This window comes from Macaca thibetana, chromosome 6 (genome assembly GCF_024542745.1).
Source record: "Macaca thibetana thibetana isolate TM-01 chromosome 6, ASM2454274v1, whole genome shotgun sequence".
NCBI lineage: Eukaryota > Metazoa > Chordata > Mammalia > Primates > Cercopithecidae > Macaca > Macaca thibetana.
Genome location: NC_065583.1, coordinates 4,140,332 through 4,167,986, shown reverse-complemented (window position 1 = coordinate 4,167,986; position 27,655 = coordinate 4,140,332). Strand labels below are relative to the sequence as shown.

General features: G+C 57.7%; 2 protein-coding genes across 3 annotated transcripts in view; one reads left to right on the top strand and one right to left on the bottom strand.

Moving 5' to 3' along the window:
* Window positions 1-27,655, top strand: part of TMED9 (transmembrane p24 trafficking protein 9) — a 214,054-nt gene that overhangs the window by 66,446 nt on the left and 119,953 nt on the right. The window lies entirely within an intron of this gene.
* Window positions 539-17,490, bottom strand: DBN1 (drebrin 1). 2 transcript variants are annotated; one of them, XM_050793196.1, is made up of 15 exons: window positions 17,191-17,487; window positions 12,661-12,716; window positions 11,928-12,040; window positions 11,681-11,755; window positions 11,419-11,565; window positions 11,193-11,270; window positions 10,849-11,000; window positions 10,709-10,772; window positions 4,254-4,313; window positions 4,043-4,166; window positions 3,217-3,354; window positions 2,712-2,882; window positions 1,681-2,330; window positions 1,277-1,379; window positions 539-1,122 (listed from the first exon to the last, which is right to left on the bottom strand). In XM_050793196.1, exons 1-15 carry the CDS (start codon window positions 17,274-17,276, stop codon window positions 1,052-1,054), a joined length of 2,088 nt encoding a protein of 695 aa, XP_050649153.1. In that variant the 5' UTR covers window positions 17,277-17,487; the 3' UTR covers window positions 539-1,051. The 2 variants fall into 2 exon arrangements, with proteins under 2 accessions (XP_050649153.1, XP_050649154.1); XM_050793197.1 differs by lacking the exon at window positions 3,217-3,354 and having other exon boundaries at window positions 17,191-17,490.

Below are 27,655 nucleotides of genomic sequence, written 5' to 3'. Positions count from 1 at the left end.
AGCCGGGACCTTGGCAGGACGGACCCTGAACGTGCGTTTCCGCCACAATAGAGCCTAAGGGTACAGAACTGAGATCAACCTTCTCAGTTCCAGGCGGCTTCCCCTGGGAGCCTCAGCCCCCAGCACCGTCCCCCGGCCCCGGCGGGTCTTGGAATTAGGGTGAGGACGCCCCCTGGTGGCAAGGAGGTGCTGCGGCCTCGGAGATGGGAGGAGTTGGGAACCTGGGTCAGGGCAGGCGGCAGCCCAAAGGGATCTGGATTTCTTTATTAACAGACATGAGCACGACCCGTTACAGAAGTTTGTGCTTTCCAAAAAAAACAGTTACTGAACGTGAAAAAGGAACCCAAGCAAAGAGGAAGGAGTTGGGGAGGGGCCACCAAAGCCTCTGGGCCCCATCCATAGCCCTGACCTGAACCGCGCCTAGGGCCTCCAGCCTGGGACCTGCCCGGCAGGAGAGGTGGGGGGCAGCCGAGGGGCCCCAGCTGGGCCTGCTACTTCCTTTGGGCCAGACAAGAAGGGGTCAAAAGAAGGGCGGGGAGGGGGTCCCAGGGAGCCAGAGCCCACGAGCCATTTATTGCCATGTTTTAAAATTCGTGCAAAATATCTGAAGCCCTGGACAGAGAATACAAAGTGATATTTTTCCAAGAAACATAAAACTAGGAAAAGAGGTGGGAGACATTTTCCCACCAGAGCTCCCCGAACGCCAGGCCCCAAGCAGGGTGAGGCCTCCACCCCGGCCAGCTGAGCAGGGAGGACTAAGAGCTACAATCTGGACCAGGGAAGGAGGGGTGGAATTTGCAACAGCGTCTCAACTACCAACGGGAGGAAAACCAGTCAACTGTACAAGTCTCCTATCAACTTTTAAAAAAAAGAGAAAAGCTGTAAAAGTCAGGCCCTGTGGGTAGGGAAGCGGCCAAGTCCCCAGCCAGGGCCGGAATCCAGAGTGGGTGCCAGGCGGAGCTGCTGCGAATGCAGGCACGGCGGGCCGTCTGGCCAGAGGCCGATGCAGGTGGGCGGCCTTGGCAAGGGTAGCCCAGGGTTGGCGCCACCACTAATCACCACCCTCGAAGCCCTCCTCCTCTTCTGGAGCTGGGTCTGCATCCCAGCATGTGATGTCGATTTCTGAGGCGTTAGAAAGGGGGAGGAGTTAAGGACCTAGCAGACCCATACTTGTGTCCCCAGCCTCTGTGAGCGGTGGGCAGTGGTGGGGTGGCTACCCACACTCAAATCCAGCCCCCACACCCAAATTCCTCCCCATAATCCAGCCCAGTACTACCTGGAGGCTTGTTGTAGAACACAGGAGGCGGAGCCTTGGCACAGAGCTCTTCCGATTGGGCAAACTCCTCCTCCTGTGATTGACTGAAGTACCCCTCGCTGGCCTGCAGGCGAAAGCATTAGGTCACTTGGCCCCACCCAGCCGGACTGGGGCTTACCTATCAGGCCTGAGCCCGTCTCCCCAGCAACCAATGACTCCATCAGTGGTTGCCAGGGAAACACGGATGCCTGCCTTGGGAACAAAAGCAGAGCTGGCCCACAGAGGCGGGGTGGGATGGACGTCCCCTCCAATAATGTGGGTCACAGAGAAAGGGGGTACTGGTGCAAGCATGAGGAATGCAGGGCCAGCACCCTGCTCAGCGCCCACTGCCTCCCATCCCTCCCACCAGGCAGTCCCTGCCGCACCTGGGTCCCCTCCTTCTGGGTGGTCTCGCCATTGGTTAGCAGGTGGGGCTCTGGCTCCTGCTCTTGCTCCAGCTCCTCAAGGGCTGAGGGCAGAGTTGGGGTCTGGGGGGCAGCCAGGGGCTCCCCTTCTACTTCCTCTGGGTCACAGAAGGTGGCTGGCGGCTCAGGCAGCTCATCAAAGTTGAGAAGGGTGGCACAGCCTTCACCTGCTGGCGGCAGTGGCTCCGGAGCCACCTCGTCCAGCAGGGGCACCTCTGCCAGGGTGACCTCAGTACCCGAGGGTGGCGTGGGGGCCCTGGGCTCACCCTGGAGTGTGGAGGCCCCTTCCCCATTGCCAGGCCATAGGTCAATGAGGCTGGTGGCAGCGGGGGGCACGTTGTTGGCAACAGTGGTGTCTGCAGTGGCAGTGTCGGTTTCAATGGCGTCAGCTGCATCGTGGACCTCGGTGGCGTCAGCTGTGGCAGGCTCCACAGGAGCAGCCAGGACAGCCTGCTCTGCAGACTCCATGAACATCAAGTCCTCTGCAGGGCTGCCTGGCCCCCGGGGAGGCACCTGTGCCTGAGGGGGCTCCTCCATGGGGCCAGCCCAGGCCTGAGGGGCTGCTGCTCTGGTCTCCTCACTGTCCAGGATGGGGCTGGGCTCCTGGGTCTCTGTCACAGCACAGGCAGAGGAGACATGCAACCGGCTCCCCTGGGGTAGGATGGAGACCCTGCCCACCCACTAACGAGGGAGAGAGCCAGGGACTTCCATGCAGGTGGCCCACTGCCCCCTTACCCAGTGACCCCAGTGACTTTAAGCCCCTTGGCAGCTCTGGGAAGGCCCGATTCCCACTTGAGAGGGCAGGTGCTAAGCTTTAGAGAGGGCAGGTCTGACTGTACACCAGGGCTCCTCCCCCAGCAGCCGCCTCCAGGGCAGTGCAATCTTGGTGATGGGTGGCCCAGATCCCTGGAGAACGGTTACCATGGCAACCTGGGGCTCCCAGCCAAGGACTGATGATGGGAGGCCTGGTGCAGGTAGGATCCCTCTCTCACCTTGGGCTGGTGGGGGTGGCGGTGGCAGCGGTGGAGGCTGCGAGGATGTGACCTCATCCAGGGCCCGCTCTATCTGCTCAGCAACAGGGGTGGAGGCGGTGCTGGAGTCAGACGGGCTCCGCGTGGGGATGGGAGTGGGCGCCATCCTCCGGTGGCTGTCCAGGTGGCTGCCTGTGGAACAAACCCCAGGAGGGTCAGTGAGGGCGGGGGAGCGGGGTGAGACAGAATTGTCCTCCTTGGGGCCTGGCCAGCACCTCCTCTCTGGAGTCTGGGTCGGGGCTGGGAGCTCCCCAGCCCCCGCAGGGGCCAGACTCCAGCTCCAGACCCTGTAAGCTAGGCCCCTGGGGGCCAGTGCCCCACAAGGCCAGGGGCAAGAGGCAGGCAGTGCCTGCCCTGGGGACAAACGCCAGAGATCAGCGGTCAGGCTGGGGGAGTGAGGGCGGGGGGCTGCTGGGAAGCGGGGCCCTCCTTACCACCCCCGCCGAGGCCTGGGGCTGCTACCTACATGGGAGGGAGGAAGAGAGGTTTGGGGTGCGGTGACAGGTGATATAGGGAAAGGGAGTCCGTGGAGGGGAGGAGGAGGAAGAGGAGGAGGAGGAAGGCCCACTGTCCGATGCCTTTATGAAAGGGCAGTACGGACGACCTGCCGAGAGAGACAGACAGAGAAAGAGACAGAGGACAAGAGAGGGTCAGTCTCCCCCACCCCTGCCCGAGGCCTCTCCCGCCCCCAGGGCTGGCCCTGGATGTCCAAGCTGCCTTCAGCCAGGGGCACACTCAGCCAAGCCAGCCACAGCCTCACACCAGCCCCAGACACACAGCCAGCCTGGGAGCAGTACAGCGGACGGGGCCTGTGGCGGGACCCCAGCACGGGACAAGCACACTTAGACCAGCACACAGGGCAGGGAAGAGCTTCAGGGGAGGCAGAAGCAGCACAGTGAGAAGCGAAACAGGGACACCTGGGTGCAAGCTCCAGGAGGCTCACTCAGGCCAGGGACAAGAGCCCAGCCCGCATGCATCCCGGCCTTCCAGGCCAGGCCTAATTCACCCCAGCCGAGCTGCTCCCCGCGGCCAGCGCTGTGCCTCGGCCCATGCCAGAGCTACCCCACAGGCCCTAGCACTCCCCACTGTTCAGCCACAAGCGACTTCACCACCATCCCTGGCCCTTCTTGGGGTCCTGCCACCTGGGAAGTGGTGGGCGGATGCACGCTGGATGAAGGTCTCGCCTTCTCCAAGGGTTCCTTGGGCAAGGCTTCCCTTCCAAGAGAGTCCCAGAGAGGCTCAGGGCCGTGACCTAAGGAGTGGGGCCAGGTGGGGGTGAGGCCTAGGACTACCTGGTCGATGGTTGAAGGGCGAGGGCACATCACAGCTGCCTGCAGAGGCTGATGCGACTCTTTCCTGCTGCTTGAAGAACTCCCGTGGGTTGTCAGGTCGCTGGGCAATAATGGCCGCTGCCTCCTGAGGGCACAAGGAAAAGGTTGGGGCTCGGCCAGGCAAGCTGAGGTAGCCCTGTCCGCCTCACCTGGCTGGTGCGCCAGCTCTCACCTCCACCTCCGACTCTGACTTCTTCATGTGAGTCTCTTCCTCCTCATCCCGATGGTCACCCTAGAAACAAAGGGACAGTGTCTGGTGCACCTACCCCCACAGGGGCTCTTGGCCTTCTTTTTTACTGTATTTTATTTATTCATTTTGTGGTTTTTTTTTTTTTTTTTTTTTTTTTTTGAGACTGAGTCTGGCTCTGTCGCCCAGGCTGGAGTGCAGTGGCGGGATCTCAGCTCACTGCAAGCTCCGCCTCCCAGGTTTACGCCATTCTCCTGCCTCAGCCTCCGGAGTAGCTCGGACTACAGGCGCCCGCCACCTCTCCCGGCTAGTTTTTTGTATTTTTTAGTAGAGACGGGGTTTCACCGTGTTAGCCAGGATGGTCTCGATCTCCTGACCTTGTGATCCGCCCGTCTCAGCCTCCCAAAGTGCTGGGATTACAGGCTTGAGCCACCGCGCCCGGCTTTATTTTGTTTTTAAGACAGGTTCTCGCCCTGTCACCCAGGCTGGAGAACAGTGGTGCAATCGCGGCTCACTGCAGCCTCTGCCTCCTGGGCTCAACCAATCCTCCCACCTCAGCCTCCCGAGTAGCTGGGACTACAGGTGTGCACCACCATGCCCGGCTAATTTTAATTTTTTTGTAGAGATGGGGTCTCCCTATGTTGCCCAGGCTGGTCTCAACAAACTTCTAGGCTGAAGGGATCCTCCTGCCTTGGCCTGCGGAAGGGTTGGGATGGATTACAGTCATGAGCCACCAGTGCCCAGCCTTCTGGCCTTCTTACAGCCCCCATGCTTCTTTCACAATCTGGCAGGAAGGGTCTCAGAGGTGGTACCTCTGCCCCGTCAAACCGAGTCACACAGTCCCTCTCTTCCCTCAGGGCCCTCGGCCACCTAATCTCTGACCTGCCAGGCCTCTGGGCACCAGGCTCACTCACCCACTTGCTCATCCCCATATCTAAGCAAGTGCCTAGGGCCATCCAGGAGTGCTCCTTGTTTTGCAGATAACTTTTCTCGGACCTCCTACCCTAGCGCTGGGGCCACCATGCTGCCAGTGTTGCTGCCTGGACCGTGGCATCACGGCCCAGCCTTCCTCACTGCTACCTGCCTTATTTGCTCTCCACAGGCCCTGAAAGGACCTTTCCAAAATGCGGATCAGACCATGATTTTTCTGAGCTTAAAATCCCTCAGGGGTTCCCATGAGCCACAGCAAGCACTGGCTAAATATGACCCACAGATGGCTTTTGTTTTGCTGGTATGATATTTTTAAACCATGTTAATTAGTTGCCACCACTTAAAAACCAGGAACTTTCATACTGAAATCAGGGTCCCAGTTTCTCTTGAGGTGCCAGAGCCCTGGCGACATCACCTGCAAGCTCCAGAGCAGCCATCACCGGGGCCTCGCCACAGCCCCCTTAAGACAGGCTTGTGCCGCCCGCTTGCCCCCGGCCCCACCATCGCCTACTGGCTTCACCTGCCCACTGCACGCGCTGTTTTGGGTAGGCAGGGCCCTCGCTTGGCCTACGTCCCCCACCCCTGCCTGACCTAGCCATCACCTCTCTAATACCACCCCCTGCCGGCCCCCACCCCACGGCGCCCACATACTGTGAGATGTAGACATCAAGTCCTCAGCACGACACAGTCAGTTCCCAGAACAGGCACACCCATTCCCACCTCCAAGCCTCAGCACGGGAGATCAGCCCCTCTCCCAAATGCCTGCTCCCGACCCGGGGGCCAGGCCCTCTGGTTTCCAGCTGCAGCATGACCACTGCTTCCTGGGGAAGAGGTCCCTGGCTTGCTCAGGTCATTTTCTCCTCTGGGTCCCCACAGGGTGTTCCTGGCTTCCACCACGATGACACCACATCCTTAAGTTCCTATTTCCGGAGGCACCTCCCTCTCCGCTGTGAGCGACACAGGATGAGGACTGGGGTCTGCGGGTGGGTGGCCAGTACAAGGCGGGTGCATGTTTGCTCAACTGCACTCATACACCTAAGGCTTCTTAGTCAGTGTCCCCTGCTGCTCAGGTGGCAGCTTGGACAGGAGGGGCTGCTAAGGTGGTGAAGTCCCAGGGCAGCTCTGCTTTTGAGCCTACAATCTAGCATTTTAGCTTATCTATCAGGGGCACTGGGAGAAGGGCCCTTCGTAGTATCCCACCCTCAGGAGGGCTGTCACCTCAGCGATAACTTTGTGACCCCCAGAATGAAGTCTAAACTCCTCCTCTGCCCTTGCTCCCCTTTCCCAATCAAATTTCCCCCACTCCTCAGCCCACGGAGTTCCAGACAGCCCAGGCTCTTCGCCTTCCCATGAGCCTGTGTCCCACCAGCCTTTGCTGCTCTGCCCCTTGCCTGCTGTAATCTCACTTGGTTCCTCTGCCTTGTTCAAAGTAAGGACCAAGGGTAGCTACCACAAAGGCTTTTTTTGTTTGTTTGTTTGAGATGGAGTCTCACTCTGTTGCCGGGACTGGAGTGCAGTGGCACGATCTCAGCTCACTGCAAGCTCCGCCTCCCGGGTTCACTCCATTCTCCTGCCTCAGCCCCCTGAGTAGCTGGGACTACCGGCGCCCGCCACCGCGCCCGGCTAATTTCTTGTATTTTTTAGTAGAGACAGGGTTTCACTGTGTTACCCAGGAGGGTCTCGATCTCCTGACCTCATGATCCACCCGTCTCGGCCTCCCAAAGTGCTGGGATTACAGGCGTGAGCCACCGCGCCCGACCCACCACAAAGGCTTTAATTACCAACCACGTGAACAACACTGAAACAAGCAAGGCCCAGAGGAAGGAGAGAGACCAACGCACTAACCACACAGGTCAAAGCCACTGCTGTGCCTAAAGCATTTTCAGATACACGGGAGCTCCCCTGCAGGCCAGGCAAAAAGGGAACCCAGATATGTCACACAATTCGTAACAGGGGAGAGAAAGCAGACAGCTCCTTAAGCCAAGAGAAAGCATTTTATAGTGCTAAATCCCAAAGTCTCTCACATGTGCCCTTCCTTAGAGAACCTGAAGTTGCAAGGGAACCACACCGACCTGCTACAATGTCCACTGCCACTCTCAGGTGGACTATACTTGAAGGGCCAGATGGGACTATAAAATAATGGTAAGCTCCTTCAGACTTTACCTGAAATGTTGATAACTGGTGAAAATAAATCAGCTCAGGGGGTTCACAACACTGTTCTGTCTACCTGCATGTCTGTATGTTTGAAATGTCAGCATAAAAATAAACTTTATCAGGGCCGGGCGTGGTGCACTTTGGGAGGCCGAGGTGGGAGGATCACCTGAGGTCAGGAGTTTGAGACCAGCCTGGCCAACGTGGTGAAAACCCATCTCTACTAAAAATACAAAAATTACCCAGGCGTGGTGGTGGGTACCTGTAATCCCAGCTACTTGGGAGGCTGAGGCAGGAGAATCGCTTGAACCCAGGAGGCAGAGGTTGCAGTGAGCTGAGATGGCGCCATTGCACTCCTGCCTGGGGGACAAGCGTGGGACTTCATCTCAAAAATAAATAAATCAATAAAAATAAAATTTAAAAAATAAATAAACTTTATCGGGCAGGGCACAGTGGCTCACGCCTGTAATTCCAGGACTTCGGGAGGCTGAGGCAGGTGGATCACGAGGTCAGGAGTTCGAGACCAGCCCGACCAACATGGTGAAACCCTGTCTCTACCAAAAATACAAAAATTAGCTGGGCATGGGGGTGCATGCCTGTAATCCCAGATACTCAGGAGGCTGAGGCAAGAGGATCGCTTGAACCCAGGAGGCAGAGGTTGCAGTGAGCTGAGATCGTGCCACTGCACTCCAGCCTGGGCGACAGAGTTAAGATTCCGTTTCAAAAAAATTAAAAAATAATAAATATTTATTTATTAACTTGGCTGGGCACGGTGGCTCACGCCTGTAGTCCCAGCACTTTGGGAGGCCGAGGCGGGTGGATCACGAGGACAAGAGATCGAGACTATCCTGGCCAACATGGTGAAACCCCGTCTCTACTAAAGATACAAAAAAAAAAAAAAAAAAAAAAAAAGGAATAAACTTTATCCGCTGGGTGCAGTGGCTCATGCCTGTAATCCCAGCACTTTGTGAGGCCAAGATGGATCACCTGAGGTCAGGAGTTCGAGATCAGCCTGGCCAACAAGGTGAAACCCCGTTTCTACTAAAAATACAAAAATTAGCCGGGCGTGGTGGTGGGTGCCTGTAATCCCAGCTACTTGGGAGGCTGAGGCAGGAAAATCACTTAAACCTGGGAGGCAGGCCAGGCGCAGTGGCTCATGCCTGTAATCCCAGCACTTTAGGTGGCTGAGGTGGGTGGGTCACGAGGTCAGGAGATCGAGACCATCCTGGCTAACACAGTGAAACCCCGTCTCTACTAAAAATACAAAAAAATTAGCCAGGCATGGTGGCAGGCGACTGTAGTCCCAGCTACTTGGAGGCTTAGGCAGGAGAATGGCGTGAACCTGGGAGGCGGAGCTTGCAGTGAGCTGAGATGGCACCACTACACTCCAGCCTGGGCAATAGAGCGAGACTCCATCTCAAAAAATAAATAAATAAATAACCCTCACTCTGAAAGGATAAAGAAAATGTGGTATATCCATACAATAGAATATGATTCAGCCTTCAAAAGGAAGGAAATTCTGACGCATGCTACAACATGGATGAACCTTAAGGACATCATGCTAAGTGAAATAAGCCACACGCACAAGGACAAACACTGTGTGATTCCACTGATAGGCGGTCTCCAGAGTAGTCAACTTCATAGAGACAGAAAGTGGAATGGTGGCTGCCAGGAGCTGGCCAGTGGGGAAGGGCAGAATTTGTGTTTAATGAACAGTGGTGGTGGTTATCCAACAATATGAATGAATTTAATGCCACTTAATGAAATGCAGATTTTAAAATGACTGAAATGGTACATTTTATGTATTTTGCCACAATTAAAGCAAATACATGTGGCCGGGCGCAGTGGCTCACGCCTGTAATCCCAGCATTTTGGGAGGCCGAGGCAGGCAGATCAACTAAGGTCAGGAGTTCAAGACCAGCCTGGCCAACATGGTGAAACCCTGTCTCTACAAAAACACAAAAATTAGCTGGGCATGATGGTGTGCACCTGTAATCTCAGCTACTCAGGAGGCTGAGGGAGAGAATAGCTTGAACCCGGGAGGCGGAGGTTGCAGTGAGCCAAGATCATGCCACTGCACTCCATCCTGGGTGACAGAGTGAGACTCCATCTCAAAAAAAAAAAAACAGCCGGGCGCAGTGGCTCAAGCCTGTAATCCCAGCACTTTGGGAGGCTGAGACAGGCGGATCACGAGGTCAGGAGATCGAGACCATCCTGGCTAATATGGTGAAACCCCGTCTCTACTAAAAATACAAAAAACTAGCCGGGCGAGGTGGTGGGCACCTGTAGTCCCAGCTACTCGGGAGGCTGAGGCAGGAGAATGGCGTAAACCCGGGAGGCGGAGCTTGCAGTGAGCTGAGATCCGGCCACTGCACTCCAGCCTGGGCGACAAAGCGAGACTCCGTCTCAAAAAAAAAAAAAAAAAAAAAAAAAAAAAAAAACAAAAAAATAAAACAAAACATGAATCAGCTTATGAAAATAAGATCTTACCCAGCTTGTTCTCCACCATGTTCTGTATGTGGCAGGTGGCAAGTGTGTGTTGAATGAATGACACTGGAGCTTACCAGCCAGCCACACATTGTCCCCATCCCATCCAAGGGCCGATGTGACTGGAGTGACTTAATGCTGGTGCCTGCAGGACTGTCTTGCCTCCTCTCTCTCAGCCTCCTGTGGGTGACTCTGGAGCCCGTTTCAGTCCCCACAGCCCTGCACCTGCCCATCACAGTCCCAGTCCAGATGAGTATGAACCCACCTCCCTTCCTGAACTGAGCCACACTCAGTCCTGAATGACATTAGCTATTTCCAAAACACTAAATTCAAAGCATGAAGATGTGACTCTGCTGTAATTTTCAGGGACCAATCCATAGGACCTACGCGCAATTCCCAATGTCTGGAGATTCAGACGGGACCCCTGGAACAAAGAGGCTGCTCCCAAGGAGACGCAGCACACTGGCTACGGATGCTCGGCACTGGCCCAGGCTCCCCCATGCCGCCTGCCTCACTCCCGTGGCGGGACCAGGCCTGGTGGCCCCTCAGAGTGCAGGAACAGTGTCTAATCTGCCAAGAGACCCCAGGGGAGGGGAGGGGGAGCCTGGTCAGTGAGGGTCTGGGTCTAGATGGATGTTCTCTTCCAATCTAGAGCACAAGCTTCTCCAAAGTAGTCTTTTTCCACAGCCAGAGGCCAGAGCCCCACGTGATGAGGTGCCAGGCCTGATGCTCCATGGCACCCCGTGCCCATGCACGTCCCCAGAACAGCCACCACTGTCTCCCAGCCACTGATCTCCCCACAAGGCCCAGGAGCACAGGGACCATTCTCACTTCCCTGACCCAGAGACCGGGAGCCTTGGCCAAGAACTTACAAAGATAGACTGCTCCTTCAACCGCCTCTTGGCCTCTTCCGCTTCTAAAGTCTGCTGTTTCCTCCTGGAACGATAAGCAGCCGGCACCCGTCAGGGTGCGCCCGGGGGGCCCTGGAGCGCTGCCGGGTGGGCGGGCTCACCTGTGCTCCTCGATCTGCTGCTCCCGCTCCCGGTAGCGCCGCTCGCGCTCCTCTTGCTCCTGCCGCTCCTGCTCCATCCGCTCCTGCTCAAACCTGAGCCTCTCATCCAGGGCCTTCTTCCTCTCCTCCTCCTTCCGCAGCTCTTCTTCCTTCTGTGAGCCCCGGTGCGAGCAAGGGTAGGCCCTGAGCCTGGGTGCCTGAACCCTGTCCCTCCGGCCCCTCCCTAACCCAGGGCTGGGGGCGGGGCACGTGGCATGGGCCATGCCACTGCAGTGAGGGACTCAGACCTGCCCCATGGGGTCCACGAGGGGCGGCTCAGCCAGGCAAGGCTCAGGGTTCCATACCTTGGCCTGCTCCCAGAACTGCTCTCGGTTAATCCGCTTCATTTCCACAGCTGCATCTGTCTTCTGGTAGGTGGTGCCCTGCGGTGTCGAAGGACCCAGCGTGGGCAGGCTGAACGCCCCAGGAGCCCCCCACACCTAAAGGGTGAGGGCTAAGAGGGACCGGGCAGGCCAGACTCGAGCACCAGGCCACGCAGGCAGAGCCCACGGGTGCCAAACACACACTAACCACGGGCTCTGCGTTCTCATCCTCTCGCAGCCGCAGCCGATGCAGCACGGGGCTGGAGAGCCGCGCGAGCCCGTTGGAGAGCCGCTGCCCGATGGCACCCGCGTCTATGTCTTCCACGCTGCTGGCGTTCACGATCACGTCGACGCCCTTCCACAAGAAGATGGCAGTGCTCAGGTGGCACCATCCTCCCGCCATCACCACCCCAGCACACAGACCCTGGTGGCTGTCCCCACCCCTAAGAGCCCTGGCCCCCGACACACACCTGGAAGAACTCAGCCACCTTAGCCACATGGCTGGCACAAGCGCACTTGCGGGCATCAGGCACATCTTCACCCACCTGCAAAGTACCCAGCAAAGAGGCGGTCGGGAAAGGACAAGGGGGGGCCCTACATGATAGGGTGCATCTTCCCCGGAACTGGTGGGGTTCCCTCTCCACGGGTGTCAGAGGGCCGACGGGCAGGGCGCCTGCTCTGGGCCTTCAGCTCCCGTCCCCAGCCCCGGCCGCATACCCAGTTGATGAGCACGTATTTTGGCAGAGCAGCTTGGGAGTCCTTGACGCTGCAGAAGCCGTACATCACCTTCTGGTTCTCAAAGTGTCCCGAAAGCTCCTGCAAGCCCCCTTCTGGGGTAACCAGGAGAGCGTCAGGTGTCTCTGCCTCCTAAACCCTTCCCCCAAAGAGCCTGGAACTCAAAGGAAAGGCTCCTCCAGGGCTCCGCAGGCCCCCCAGGGGTCTTCTGGCCTCTGGGATGTGTGGGCCCCAGTTTGGTGTTGGTATGTGTGGGGGCGGCGGTGCACAGGGATGCGGCTTTGCCTATGACTCCTGCAGGCCCTGATTTGGGGTAGGACTGAGGAAGTGTTTGTTCTTCACACTCAGGTCTCATTCTTCACACATCATCACGTCTCACCAGGTGCCAGTGCCCAGAGGCACAATCAAGCCTTCTGGCTCTGGGGAAGGCAGTGAATAGGGCCCTTCCCCCAAAGCGTCCCAGCTGTGTGGCTTTAGGCAAGTCACTTTCCCTGTTGGAGGCTCAGCCTCCTAAGTCCAACATTCAACAAGACTCAGAGCTTCCTCCCCACCCTGGGGACACAGGGATGACTGGAGGAAGGACACCAGCCAAATCCAGGCAAGTGTGGGGCTGCAGGGTGCAGGCGGGGAGGTGGCCTACAGTCAGGTGGGTGGGGAAGAAAACAACGGGAGGAGGGGGTGGAGAGGAAGGCGAAGGAATGGCTGGAATTCCTACCTCCTGATGCTGCAAGCTTGAGGTCATCCGAGCCATCCTCGTATGTGTACAGAGCCCTGGGGAGAGGGAGGGGTGGCTGTCAAACTGTCAGGGCCCAGGCCGCCAATTCTGGGTGGGGACGGCTCTGGGGAGGGATAGGGGACATGGAGGGGGTAGGACAGGAACAGGGAGGGCTCCTGCTGTCGCCATGACAACAGGGCCAGGCATTGGTTCAGGCGGGAGCCCAGCAGGGTGCCGCTGGAGGCCGGGGTCAGGCGGGGCACAGGCAGTGAGGGGAGAAATTGCTGGCTGGTCGAGCTCAGTGCACAGCATCCCGGCCCTGGCCCTGGCAGCCTACAACCCAGTGGAGCGGGTGTGTGATGGAGATTCCAAGGCGACGGTTCCTTGGTTACTGTTCCCTGGCTACCACAATCCTCATCCCCCATTGGCTAGTGCCAGGAACTTACCTGGCACGTGCCTTGGTCCCCGCTGCCCCTCCCCCGGGGAGGGAGGAGAAGAGAGAACCTGGTGCTCCTACAGCTCTGGGCATCCCCCGGTAACCATGGCAACCCTGCAATTGGCACACGACTGGCCCACCCCAACTGCATTCTCCTTGAACACAAAGGACCCTGGGGACCCGCCCTCAGCCTCAATCTCCGCCTCTCTGAAATGGGGATGAGGTCACTGCAGTCACTCTCGCCCAGACTCTGGCCCCAGGGTAGCCATGCGTGAGCTCCAGGCCTTCCAGCCCCTAGGCTGCCTCAGCGCTGGCTGAGGCCTTCTGAGACTGCTGGCCTTTCCTTCCGCCTGAGCTTCAACAGAAAGCTGACCTGGCGGCCTTCCTCCTCCTCCTCCTCCCCAGCTTTGTGTGCCCTGGCTCCTTCTGATAGGCTGTGGTGACAGAGCATCCATTTCACGGAAGGGAATGCAGAGATGCCTCCCCCATCACCCCATGCAGGCCCAGGCTGAGGACCTTCTGGGAGGGAGGAGAGCCGGGCCTAGGAGGAAGGGCCTTGTCCCTGAGGTTTGAAAGGGCTCAACCCCTTCTCCAAACTCCTATTCCCACGTGCCAAGGCAGGAGGCTGGGGCTGTGAGGAGGGGAGGCAGTAAGGGAGGGCAAAGGGGAAGAGAAAGAGGAGGGGAGAAGCAGAGGGAGAAACAGGGAGAGGAGGAAAAAGAGAAAGGACAGAAGTGAAGGGACAAAGGAAATGAAGGCGGGAGGGACGGAGGGGACATCTTAAGAGGTTGTGGCCAGGGCCAAATGGCCCCAGCCCCTCCCCTTCCTGAATTCCCCACTTCCTACCTCCAGGAAGGAACACAGGTGGGCTGGGGGGCTGGGAGTTCCTGGTCCAACTGTTACCCCCAGCTCCAGCCTGACCCTGACAGCTGCTCCCAGCACAGCTGGCCCACCACCTGTTCTGCTGCCCTAACCCACCACGGGAACAAAGGGCCCTGAGAGAAGCAGGCTCTGTCCCTCTCCATGCACAGATGAGAAACTGAGGCAGAGCCCAGGGACCCTAGTTCCTAGAGACTGCTCTAGACATCAAGCGTCCCTGAGAGGACCTGTCTTGGCCTGCCCAGGCTCCCTGGGGCGCCTTCCATCCTCAGCCCCTGCCTACCCACCTCCGGCCACCTTTTCCTGCTCCAGCGACAGCCCTTCTCCAGCAGAAACCATACCCCAGTTCAAACCCTCCAGCCTGCCTTTCCATCAGACTGCCCTGTCCACATCACACACTTGGGCCACACTGGACGGCTCCCTGACCCAGGCAGGGTTCTGGACAGGGCTCACCCTGGAGCCTCTGCCTATGTTGTTCTCTTCACATGGAAGGCAAGACCTGCTCCTCTACCCCACGCTTATTCCCAGTGGAATCCTTCCGTTCTTCAGAGCCCAGTGCTGGCTGCTGGCCCCCGGCAGCCTCCCCTGAGCTGCCCCTCCCAGAGCACCCACCACATCCCAGCAGGAATACAAAGACCAGTGCTTCTCAAACACATCAGAGGCATCCCGAGCCTGGTGCTGCACCAGGTGGAAGCTGGTGAAACCACAGGGAATCAGGATGGGGTAGAGGACCCCTACATATCTTACCAGCTCCAACTCCTAGAGACAGACACTGCCCCCAACTGTAAGCCTCCTGAAGGCAGGAACGCTGACTCAGTCAATCAGCACATCCTGCTCTCTGGGTCCTGGGGTCCAGCACACCGCACACCATAAGCATGTGTAATATTGACACCAACTTAGAAGCCATCTAGCCAGAGATACTGAACTAGTGTGAGATGGGAGCTGGAATGTGGCAGTTCCAGAGACCCTCGGGTGAGCTGGGGTGGGGGGGTGAGGGCAGGTGGACCCCTCAGGACCATCACTCTCAGGATGGTGGTGCTAGAAAGTCCTTCAGTATCTGAGGTAGGGCTGGGCCCAATCCTTTTTCTTTCCAAGAGGACCAGGAACTTGTATATGATCACAGTGAGTCATATCACAACCGGGACAACAGCGGCCCCTCCCACTATACAACCTCATTTCCTGGGTCCCCTGCTCCCTGTGCCAGAGTAGTGGTCCACCTCAGAGGCCCTGCCACCTAGAGTGAACTCCCCCCCAACCACCCCTCCCCATTGGAAGCAAGGTAAGCGGGGGCAGACAGCCATTTACCCGACACCCCTCCCTCTGGACCTACGGGCAGCGTCTGCCTCTGAGTCTTCAGACCTCACTGCACCCCTGGTTCCATGCTGGGCACTGGGGTATTCATATCCTCTTGTGCAGAAAGTGATCCTCACACCCCTTTTTCAAAATGTGATCTGGGCCCGTAGTGAACAAATATGTGCATGTGTGCATCTGTGTGTCCCACACACAACCCAGATGGGGGGTGACGCACACCAGTGATGAATAACTCGCTTTGGCCACATGGATGCTGCTGGGGTGGGGGGGGCAGGCCTCTGTTGAGCAGGATGTTGAGCAACAGGGGTTCTGTGGCCCTGGCAATAGGCCACCAGGGCTCTGCTTTTAGGAGAAAATGGGGTGGTGGCAGACAACACCCCTCCAGACTGGAGGGCGAAGGAGGTGTTCTGGGGTGAGCTGTGCCTCTCCCCAGGCGGGGCCTTACCCTGAAGCCAGCTCCTACACCAGGCCAAGCCGGCCACTTGCCCAGAGCTCCTCCCATGATCTCAGCCCCCTGGGGCAGGGCTGGGACAATGGGTGGGCCGCCTGCCTGCTGAGTCTGTGCTGGCCTCTCCTGTGACTGACCTGCAGGACACGAGAGCTTGTCTCTCTCGCGTCCATCCCTCCAGGCCTGGCTGCTGGCCAGTGCTGCAGTACCATGCCATGGATGCCCAGCCATCTCATCCTCTCCTCCAGGAGCCCCCAGGTCAGAGTCTCCACCTGACTGCCCGCCCAGTGTGTGGGTGAGGCCAGCCCAAGCGGGGTCCTTCAGACCCGCCCTCCTCTTTGCCTCAGTTTCCTCAAGAAGAGCCTGTTCCCATCTGCCAGCGGGGAGAGGAGGCCTAGGAACCAGATGGGCACCTTCCCCAAGAGTATTACGGGGTGGGGCGGGGAGGAAGAGGATTCCAGGATGGGGCAGTGAGGAACCCCTCGGTTTCTTCTTTCCGCCGCCAGCCAGCCCCAGAGCAGGTGGTCCATCCCCTCCCCCAGCTCAGGGGGAGACAGCAGTTGGGGGGCGGGGAGAGGGGCGGCCCAGCTCCTCCCCCATCAGGGACCGAGGGCCCCTTCGTAGGGGCCCGTGGATCTGTTCACCCCTTCAGCCCTCTTTCGGGGCTCCCTCCACACTTGTTCTCCAGAGGGCTTCCTCCCAGGGACCTCAGCTGGCGCCCTAGACAGGCAGCTCAGTGCCCCCCAGCCAGCTGCCTAGTCCCCGCAGTCCCCTTCAGGTAGGGGAGGAGAGCTCACCCCTGCCTCCTCCGCGACCCGCGGCGGTAAGGGAGTCACTTCGCGGTCGCCATGTGGCAGCAAACATCCTTCCACCTCACTCCAGCCCAGGTTTCCGGGGGGAGGGCGGCCCACTCCGAGAGGCCCCCGGTGGGCGGGGCGCCCGGCCCCCAGCCCGCTCCGCTCCTCCCCCGCCCTCGCTTTCCTTTGTGCTGTGGCCGGGCCGGGATGAACCAGGCAGGCTGCGCTGGCTCCGCTAGCTCGGTCCCCGCCCCGTCCCCACCCGGACCTCGCCCGCTCGAAGGTGGCGAAGGTGCCCTTGGCCGCCCCGTGCACACCTGTCCCCCGGGCCCGGGGGTAGGGTGGGGGATGGGCTCCCGCAGGGCCACGCGGCCCTGGGCCCCACATCGGGACCCCGCGCCTCCGGGCCGCGTCCGGCCGCCGCTCCCACCGCGCGCCTGGGGCCGCCTCCGGGCACTTGGGGCCCGGCAGTGCCCCGCCTGGCCCGCCGGCCCCTCCCCCGGCGCGCACAAAGGCAGCCCCTCCCGGCCCTCCCGGCCCGCTGCACCATTTCGGGGTCCCCCTCCCTTCCCGGCGGCGGGGCGGCGGGGCGGGAGAGAAACAAAGGCGCGGCGGCGGTGCGGGGACAAAGGGGCCGGGGGCGGGGGCGGGGGGCTCACCAGTCGGCCGCGCTCTCCTCTCGGATCACCTCCTCGTACGCCGCCAGCAGCTCCAGGCGGTGGCCGCTGAAGCTGACGCCGGCCATGCTTCGGGCCGGACCGGGCCGAACGGACAGACGCGCGGACGGACGGGCGGACGGAGGAGGAGGGAGGGAAAGAGGGAGTCGCCGCCGCCGCCTCGGAGCCTCTGCAGCGTCGCGAGCCGAGCGAGCCAGCGGCCGGGGGAGGGGAGCCGGCCGGCGGGGGGCGGGGGGCGCTGGCTCCGCCCGGCTCGCTCCCTCCGCTCGCTCGGTCCTAGCGCCGCCCCGGCCCGGCCCAGGGGGAGGCCCGCCCCCCCTTCCCGGCCTGCCCCGGGCGCCCCCGCGCCCCTCACCCGCCGCCCCTGCGCTCCGCTCCGGGGCCAGCCCCACCCACGTCCCGAACCCTCACCTGCCCCGTCCGTAACCTCGGCGCTAGCCCTCCTTCCAGCCCCGAACCCAGCCCCGTCCCCACCTCCCCCCGCCCACCCCCCGTCCCAATCCGGTCCCGCCCCACCCATTGCTTCATTGATCTCCATTCCTGGTGCGTCCCACTCCATGTTAAACCCATTTTCATCCCAAGCTAGGTCACACACCAGCCCACCCCTGGCCCGTCTCCTTCTCTGAGAGGTCCATGCCTAGTCTATCCCATCATATCCACTGCCATCTGCATCCCACCCTCAAATCCAACCCAGTTCCTTTCCCATCCCAGCTTCAGCCCCATGCTTAGCACTTTCCCCCTCCCCCGCAACATTTCTCACGGCAACCTCTTCAGTCCAGCCCATCCCAGTCTCATCCTGATCCCAGTTCCCAATTCCCAACCACAGTCCCCCATCTCGGCTCCATGACCAGTTATTCCAGGCCATTCTCAGCCGCTACCCGGCTCATTATCCCTCCATTCCAGGCCTCTCCTCCCCTCCAAGCCTGTGCCCTCTGAGACGGGGCTAGCTAGGAAATCCTTTGCGTTCTCTCCCAAGCCTCAGGCATCCCAGAGGAGTCCCAAGTAGAGTCCCGGAAGCAGCACCTAACCCCAGACTCCCAGGGCAGAGCTCCTCCAAGGACGCTCAGGGCCAGCCTCTTGGCACCTTTATCTCCTAAAACTCTAAGCACAGAAGGGGAGGGGGCCTCAGAAAAGTCCCCTGCAAGGGAGTGGACACCATGCCAGGGCCTCCCAGAACTCCGTTCCTTGCTGGGTGAGGACCCTGAAACCGTCCACAGTGCTCAGTGGACCACAACAAAGTCTCCAACCTCGACCTCCCTGAGCAAACTTCACCTGGTCCCATCCGCACCACGGAGGAGGAGGTGGTTCTAGCCCGGCCTCCGAGTTCTGCATTGGGTAACTGGCTATGCCAAGAGAAGGAGAGCAGTGCTGCCTATGTGGCAGCGGTTCCTGGTGCTCTGGAGTTGGGAGAACCCTCTTAAAACTCAAAATGTTCACAGGCCCTGCCTTGGGAAGTCAGTGCCCACTATGTCTAGGGACCACTGGCCGTGGCAGTTTCTCCATGGCCCCTACTAGAGTGAGGCCCAGGCAGGGAGAGACCCAGGCCCTGTGCCCTGGACCAACTGGCCAGTAGGTATGGTTGGCATGTAGTGGGGATCCCTAAGGGAGTGGGTGACACAAGGTGGGAAAGGGAAGTGGGGAGAGCCATGGGGGACAGGGCTTCAGTCATCCCCCACCCTGAGGCATGAGAGCAGAATTCTGGGGAGGAGGGAGCCGGGGAGGGGCAGACAGATGGCTGGCCATGAGCATCTGTGGCCTCAGCCTCTTCCAACTTCCTTTGACTTGTCCTAGCTCACAGCTCCTAACCAACCCCCCGCCCGTCCCCCCACCCCCCAGCCTCCTGCACACTCAATTTTGCATCCAAAAAACAGAAGCCCTAAATGCATCTAAGCTCTTCCTTCCTCAAATTCCTGCCTCCCCACCAGCCACCTACAAACTCTCCAGCCACGCCCACTCTCACCTCTTGCCATCAACATTTTTTAAATAAACTTTCTATTTTAGAACAGTGTTAGATTTACAGAAAAGTTACAAAGATAGTATAGAGAGTTCCCATACACCCTGCACTCAGTTTTCCCTATTTTCAGGGAAGCAAGGGTGTTCCCTGCTGGCATGCCCTAGAGCCCACTCCTCTGGTCTCCGCACCCATCACCCTTCCATGTTATCTTCATCCCCTCATTTCTATAGGATGCAGACAGACATCTGTCCTCTGTCTCCTTCTCCCTGCATTTTCCCTGGCACTGCTCTGGCCAAGGTCACCAGTGACCCCTGACTTGCCAAATTCAGTGGACCCATAGTTCTCAGTTGCCCTGACTGGGGGCATGGGTGGCCACTGGTCACTGTTCTCTGAGAACCTGCCTCCTTTCAGCTGCCGTTGCCCCTGAAGCCCACACACTCAGCCTTGGTGGGTGGGCGGCTGGTGGGTTCCTCCCACCAGGACTTCGTGTCTGCCACCCCCAAACTGATCACCCTTCAAGTCGCTGACAGGTCGGTCTCTCCCACCCCCAGAGCATGAGCTCCCCACACACACACCAGGAGGCTGGGCCAATGACTTCTGGATCCCCAGGGTGGAAAAGACGAGACAAGGGAGGACTGAGATCCAGAAACTGGGCCTTTGCTGTGTGACCTTGGCTGAAACACTTCCCCTCTCTGAGTTTCCTTTTGATAACCTGTTGTGAGAATAAAATGGGCCTGGATGGAGGCTTAGAAAGGAGAACCCCCTCCCTTCCTCCTCATAGCCCCGCCCTCCTCCCTCCACCCCCACCTTCCTGTTCTGTGCTCCCCCACACCTCTCAGGGAAGGTTTTAGGGCTGAGGAGAGGCTGCAAGACTTTTTCAGCAAGAGCTGGTGGAGTCTTCTCTGGCCTCTTCCAACCTCTGCAAGATCCCACCAAGCACACATTCAGATTGCGCCTTGATCATCACAAAGCTCATGGCTCTTCCCAGGTATCTGCCCCTGGCGCCGGGCCAGCCACGCTCATTCACATTAGCTCTGCTCCTGAGGAGTCTATTGCTAATGGTGTGACCTTGAGCTTGCTGCCTGACCTATCTTGAATCACTCATCTTCAACAATGATCTGGGGATGATAGTGATGGTACCTACCTCCTAGGGTCAGTTTGAGGATTTTCAAAAAGTATCTTGAAAGTGATTAAAATGGGAACAGTACATAGTAGGTGCTGTCAATGTGTTGATTGTTATTATTATTATTATTTTACAGGCGGGAAAACCGAGGCCCAGAGAGAGTCAGTGACTTGCCTGGAGACACACAGCTGGTGAGTGGCAAAGTCTGAATGGGAACCCAGGTCTGTCCCAGGTCATTTCAGCACCCCACATACCCTCCCCACTTCCCCTTTGTAGCACCCCTATTTCTGCATGCAGGGGTGAAGTGGGCTGGAGTCTGGTCAGAAGTTCCAGATGCTCCAGCTCTGAGGTCTGGGAATGGAGTCAGGGGCAGGGCCCTGGGCATGAGGGGAGGAAGTGCCGTGGCCATCCCTGCCAGGCCTGCTCCACATCCCATTTTCTGGCAGATTTTCCACTTTCAGCTCTAAACCGGAGTATGTCATCCAAGCCAGGAAGGGTCAGACCCAGTGACTGCTTCAGAGACAGACACATGACCCAAGTTAGTCCAATGGGCATTGTCCCTGGGACTTTCGCTGGCGCCATTAAGAAAGGCACCCTTGCGGCCTTTCTTACACGCCTGTAATCTCAACACTTTGGGAGGCCGAGGTGGGCGGATCACGAGGTCAGGAGTTCGAGACCATCCTGGCTAACACGGTGAAACCCCATCTCTATTAAAAATACAAAAACAAAATTGGCTGGGTGTGGTGGCGGGCGCCTGTAGTCCCAGCTACTCAGGAGGCTGAGGCAGGAGAATGGCGTGACCCGGGAGGCGGAGCTTGCAGTGAGCCAGGATTGCACTACTGCACTCCAGCCTGGGAGACAGAGCGAGACTCTGTCTCAAAAACAAAACAACAACAAAAAAGAAAGCCTCCCTTGCTGAGCACGGTGGCTCACGCTTATAATCACAACACTTTGGGAGGCCGAGGCGAGCAGATCACGAGGTCAAGAGATCAAGACCATCCTGGCCAACATGGTGAAACCTCGTCTCTGCTAAAAATACAAAAAACTAGCCGGGCGAGGTGGTGGGCGCCTGTAGTCCCAGCTACTCGGGAGGCTGAGGCAGGAGAATGGCGTAAACCCGGGAGGCGGAGCTTGCAGTGAGCTGAGATCCGGCCACTGCACTCCAGCCTGGGCGACAAAGCGAGACTCCGTCTCAAAAAAAAAAAAAAAAAAAAAAACAAAAAACAAAACAAAAAACAAAACAAAAATTAGCTGGGTATGGTGGCACACGCCTGTAGTCCCAGCTACTCAGGAGGCTGAGGCAGGAGAAGTGCTTGAATCCGGGAGGCGGAGGTTGCAGTGAGCTGAGATCGCACCACTGCACTCCAGCTGGGGCCACAGGGTGAGGCACCACCTCGAAAAAAAAAAAAAGAGAGAGAAAAGAAAAGAAAGGCTCCCTGTGTCCACTGGGGCTGCTGAGCTGGCCAGGTATGGGTCTGGAGCTGCTGGGGGCCATCCTTGCCAATAGTAGGGAGGGCCTTCTGAGAATGAAGCCAGTATCAAGAACAGCAGAGCAGAGAGACAGACAGCAAGAGAGAGGGTCCCGGTCGCCGCCATGGGTACCTGGATCCAGCCAGATTTGAAACCGTTCACTTTTTCAGTTCAGTTATTCCCATTTTTGCTTAAACTAGCTTGAATTGCAGCCGAAAGACCTACCTAATCTGCCTGGTACCCAAGTAGTGGTCATTTTGTCAGTGGCAAGAGACATGGGTGAAATCTGAGTTGATCTTCCAGTACCCCCAAAACCTCAGCAGGAGAGGCCAGGCTGGTCCTGGGGTCCTTACTGGCTCGGAAGTGGCTCCCCCTACACAATCTCCCAAGCGGCTGGTGCTGGTTTTCTGAGTTCCCCCAGGCTGTCAGTCAGTGAGCTTGTTCTTGTTCCACCATGGCCCCCAGAACCCTGGTCCCCTCCCCTCCTTCCTTTAAGGCCTCAGTTGGGAGGGGTTCTTTTTCCACTCTCAGGGTCAGCTTTGGATTTAGGCAGACTCAAGTTCAAAGGTTGACCTGCGGCCAGCCCTTTAGCCCAGGGCCTCAGCTCCCTTCCTATAACAGGGCCGCGTGGAGAATCTGAGGATGGCGTGTACCTTATGTGTGTACCAAGGCCACGTGGGGCCCCGCACTGAGAGGCAGTAGCAGAATCATGAGTGCCTGCCTCCATACTCTGGCAAAACAGTCCCTCGCCCTCCACCGCCTCCCTCCCTGCTGATCCAAATGAGCTCAAGCCATTCTGAGCTGGGAAAAGCCCCTCCCTTGCCTGCTGCCTCTCCAGTTGCCCACTCAGCCCCCTGCCATGGTCTCTGCCCCCTCCAAGGGTGCTAATGGCCTTCCCTGCCTGGCACGAGGACATTCACTTCCCAGTCCCCATGGCCTCCACCCGCACAGCCTTGCACCCCAGCTTTGGAACACTATGATCTTTGCAGCTTGTGGTTGCTATTATTATTATTTTTTTGAGACGGAGTCTCACTGTTGTCACCCAGGCTGGAGTGCAGTGGCGCATTCTCGGCTCACCACAACCTCTGCCTCCTGGGTTCAAGCAATTCTCCTGCCTCAGACTCCTGAGTAGCTGGGATTATAAGTGCCTGCCACCACGCCTGGCTAATTTTTGTATTTTTAGTAGAGATGAGGTTTCACCACGTTGGCCAGGCTGGTCTTGAACTCCTGACCTCAGGTGATCCACCCGTCTCAGCCTTCCAAAGTGCTGGGATTACAGGTGTAAGCCACTGCTCCCAGATGCTATTACTTTACAGATGGGAAAGCCAAGGCTCAAAGAGGGGCAGTGTCTTGCCCAGAGGCACACAGCTGATGGAGTGGCAAAGTCTGGATGGGAGCCCAGGTGATGGGGGACGCATGACAGGAGCTGGGGAGTGCTGGCGGGTCAGCAGGGAACACTCTGGCCTTTGATCCTTGGAGCGGCAGGCCAGGCCATTCCTGGATGACTCTGTACAAGTCACTGTTCCTCTCTGAGCCTCAGTACCCTCATCTGAAACATGCCTTTAATAATGTGTTCTCAAAGGTGTTATGATGATTAAATGACACGTGATTGCATCACACCTACAGAGTGAGGGTGGCTAGTTCAAGGAGGTGCCTGGTACCTGCTCCTGCCCCACTCTAGGCTAGCTCTGGCTCCACAGTTCCACATTTGCCCCTGCCCTCCACCCCACTCTCTCCTTATAGCCCCCTCCCAACTTCTCCCATCTTCTACCACCATCCTCCAGCAGATGCCTCCCAGGCCCCTCCAGCCACCCACACCCTGGTCTCTCAGCTGAGCCTGACAGTCCTCTTGGCCCGCCACAGCCAAGTCTCTTAAAAGAGCTGTCTGCACTCTTTCCTTCCACATCCTCCCCACCCTCCCGCCTTGTTCCTCTTTAACCCTGGCAGCCGCCCCAGCTCGGCTAAACTGATCTGGCAAATGTCACCTTGTTGTGAAACGCCACGAGGGACTCCTCGGCCTTATCTGCCCGATTGACACTGTTGGCAGCTTCTTGACACGCTCTTGCCTGTCTGGGCTTCCCTGCACCTTCCCTGGAGGTCGTCGTCCTCCCGCCCTGGCCATGCTGTCCCTGCCCGGTGCTGTGATGCTGGCGTTCTGGCGTCTCACCTCCTCACTGTGCTGGGCCCTGGCCGTCCTCATGCTGGATTTGGCCCACATTTGTTACTTTTCTAATAGGATTAAAAAAAATCTAATGTAGTTGCCAATATTCAAACACCAGATCTCACACACAAATCTGAACCTCTGGACGCTGTCGATAAACTGGCAGATCTGGCCACGCTGCTTGGCGTTCCCAGACGGGCTCCCGGCTACAGTTACCATCCATCCTTGTGCCCTTCTTGCTTGTATCCATGGGAACCGAGGATGGACTGAGGGCTTCACAGTTCAAGAGAACTGGGAGAGAGCACATTTCCTTGTGGAAGTGAAAGCCACTCTGTGGTTAACATGCGAAGGGCGTCCAGGTCGAAAGAAAACCACATCCCACCTGCTTGACTCTGGATGCTCCCTGTGTGGGCGCCGCTCCCGGCTCTCCCTAGGCTGCAGTGACCAGCATGTATGTTGACTGCCCTGAGCCTGTCTCAAATTCATTCCCGAATTGAAGCGGACATGAATCCAGACTTGAATCTTCAGCTGTTTCCTGACTGTGTCTCCTAAATGTCCCACAGGCACCTCGTTCAACAAACACTTACTGAGCATCCACTATACGCCAGGCACTGACATACAGGCACTCCGGCAAGACATGAAAATAAGACGAGGCCGGGCGCAGTGGCTCACGCCTGTAATCCCAGCACTTTGGGAGGCTGAGGCGGGCAGAAAATAAAAAGACATGAAAATAACACACGAAGCTTTGCACTCATTCTCCAGGGTTCCAAGAGAAAACACAGCAGAGACCCTTCTCGTCTCTCCCTTTTTTTTTTTTTTAGAGACAGGGTCTCGCTTTGTTGCTCAGGCTGGAGTGCGGCTTACTGCTGCCTCAACCTCCTGGGCTCAAGTGATCCTCCCACCTCAGCTTCCCAAGTAGCTGGGACCGCAAGAATGCACCATTAGGCCAAGCTGATTTTTTTTTTTTTTTGAGACAGTCTTGCTCTGTTGCCCAGGCTGGAGTGTAATGGCGCAGTCTTGGCTCACTGCAACCTGTCTCCTGGGTTCCAGGGATTCTCCTGCCTCAGCCTTTTGAGTGGCTGGGATTACAGGCATGCACCACCACACCTGGCTAATTTTATTTTTTTTATTTTTTTTTATTTTTTGAGACGGAGTCTCGCTCTGTCACCCAGGCTGGAGTGCAGTGGCCAGATCTCAGCTCACTGCACCTCCCGGGTTCACACCATTCTCCTGCCTCAGCCTCCCAAGTAGCTGGGACTACAGGCGCCCGCCACCTCGCCCGGCTAGTTTTTTGTACTTTTTAGTAGAGACGAGGTTTCACCGTATTAACCAGGATGGTCTCGATCTCCTGACCTCGTGATCCGCCCGTCTCGGCCTCCCAAAGTGCTGGGATTACAGGCTTGAGCCACCGCGCCCAGCCAACCTGGCTAATTTTTGTATTTTTAGTAGAGACAGGGTTTCACCGTGTTGGCCAGGCTGGTCTCAAACTACGGACCTCAGGTGATCTGCCCACCTTGGCCTCCCAAAGTGCTGGGATTACAGGCATGAGCTACCACGCCTGGCCTCTAATGTGTGTGTGTGTGTGTGTGTGTGTGTGTGTGTGTGTGTGTGTATTTGTTTTTGTTTTGTTTTTTTTGAGACAGTCTCACTCTGTTGCCCAGGCTGGAGTGCAGTGGCACAGTCTCAGCTCACTGCAACCTCAGCCTCCTGGGTTTAAGCGATTCTCCTGCCTCAGCCTCCTGAGTAGCTGAGGCCTGGCTAATTTTTGTATTTTTAGTAGAGACGGGGCTTTACCATGTTGGCCAGTCTGGTCTGGAACTCCTGACCTCAGGCGATCCATCTGCCTTGACCTCCCAAAGTGTTGGGATTACAGGCATGAGCCACTGTGCCCGGCCCTGGCCTCTAATTTTTAAATATTTTTTAGATAAACTGGGTCTCGCCAGGCCGGGCGCAGTGGTTCACACCTGTAATCCCAGCACTTTGGGAGGCCGAGGCGGGCGGATCACAAGGTCAGGAGATCAAGACCATCCTGGCTAACATGGTGAAACCTTGTCTCTACTAACATACAAAAAAAATTAGCTGGGCGTGGTGGTGCACACCTGTAGTCCCAGCTACTTGGGAGGCTGAGGCAGGGGAATCGCTTGAACCCTGGAGGCGGAGGTTGCAGTGAGCCAAGATTGCACCACTGCACTCCAGCCTGGGTGACAGAGCAAGGCTCCATCTCAAGAAAACAAAACAAAACATGTCTCACCATGTTGCCCAGGGTGGTCCTGAACTCCTAGGCTGGATCCCTTCTCCAGCCTCAGCCTTCCAAAGTGCTGGGATTAGAGGTGTGAGTCACCCTGCCCAGCCCTTCTTGTCTCTTAAAGGGGACTGGGCCAAGGGCCTGTTGAGAAGACTTACAGATGTGTTGTAGGTCCTCATGCCAGGGACCCCTGAAGGACGAGCAGCCATGGCACACTGAGTTGTCCTGGCCTAGTTAAGGCTTCTCTTCAGTCTTTCCAGTCCAGGCTTGGGACAGGAGAGATGACAGTCCCTCTAGGGTGGTGAGAGCATCAGTGGGAGGCAGGAAGCCCCGGAGTGACGGTGCCACCACCAAGGCCTACAGCCCTCCAGGTACCAGGCAGAAGTCGGCATCCCAGAGAGATGCTCGCTGGCAAATGGTGCTCAGTGCCAGCCAGTCCCGGGACAGCACACCCAGCTTCAGGCCTGGATTCTAGTCTGGCTCATAGCTCAATGACAGCGTGACCTTGGTCAGGTCTCCCAACCTTTCTGTGCCTCATGTAGAAAATAATTGGGCCAGGCATGGTGGCTCACACCTGTAATGCCAGCACTTTGGGGCTGAGGAGGAATTGCTCGAGCCCAGGAGTTTGAAACCAGCCTGGGCAACCTAGGAAGATTCTGTCTCTTAAAAACGACAACAACAAAAAAATGAAAATGAAAAAGAAAAAATGAAATAGGTGATCACAGACATGGTGCAAGGTTGCTAGGAGGTTCACGGGAGGCGTGAGCGTGTCTGGTATAGGCTAGATGCCTGGCAAAGCTGCTGTCCTTCCCCATCCCTCATCCCCTGGACCTGTCACTAGGTCCCATCTCTGCCATATTACCCTCTGCCCCTCCCTTGCCTGGCCCCCGCCCCTAGGCCACTGCTGCAACTCTTCCTCCCAGCCTCCCTCCTGTACCCGCTCAGTGTCCTGGGGCCTCTTTCTAGAAAACAACACAAATCTATTTCAAACTCTGCTGTGCCGTGCCCTGCCCTGACCTCAAGAGACAGCCCCAGCTCTACTGCCTGGCACTTGTGGCCTCCCAGGACCTAAAGGCTACCCTCTCCAGTCCCATCTTCTTCTGTTTGGACGGCAGTTGGCCCCTCCAGGGCTTTGCTGTGGCCATTGCTGTTTTCCACCCCGTATCTCTGCAGATCCACCCCCAACTACGACTACCTTTCTGTGTGTTTTTTTTTTTTTTTTGAGGCCGGGTCTCACTCCGCCACCCAGGCTCGAGCGCAGCGGTATGATCTCAGCTCACTGCACTCTCCACCTCCCGGGTTCAAGCAATTTTCCCACCTTAGCCTCCTGAGTAGCTGGGATTACAGGCACGCCCCACCACATTCAGCTAATTTTGTATTTTTACCAGAGACGTTGTTTCTCCATGTCAGCCGGAGTGGTCTCAAACTCCTGACCTCAAGTGATCTGCCCGCCTTGGCCTCCCAAAGTGCCGGAATTACAGGCATGATCCACCA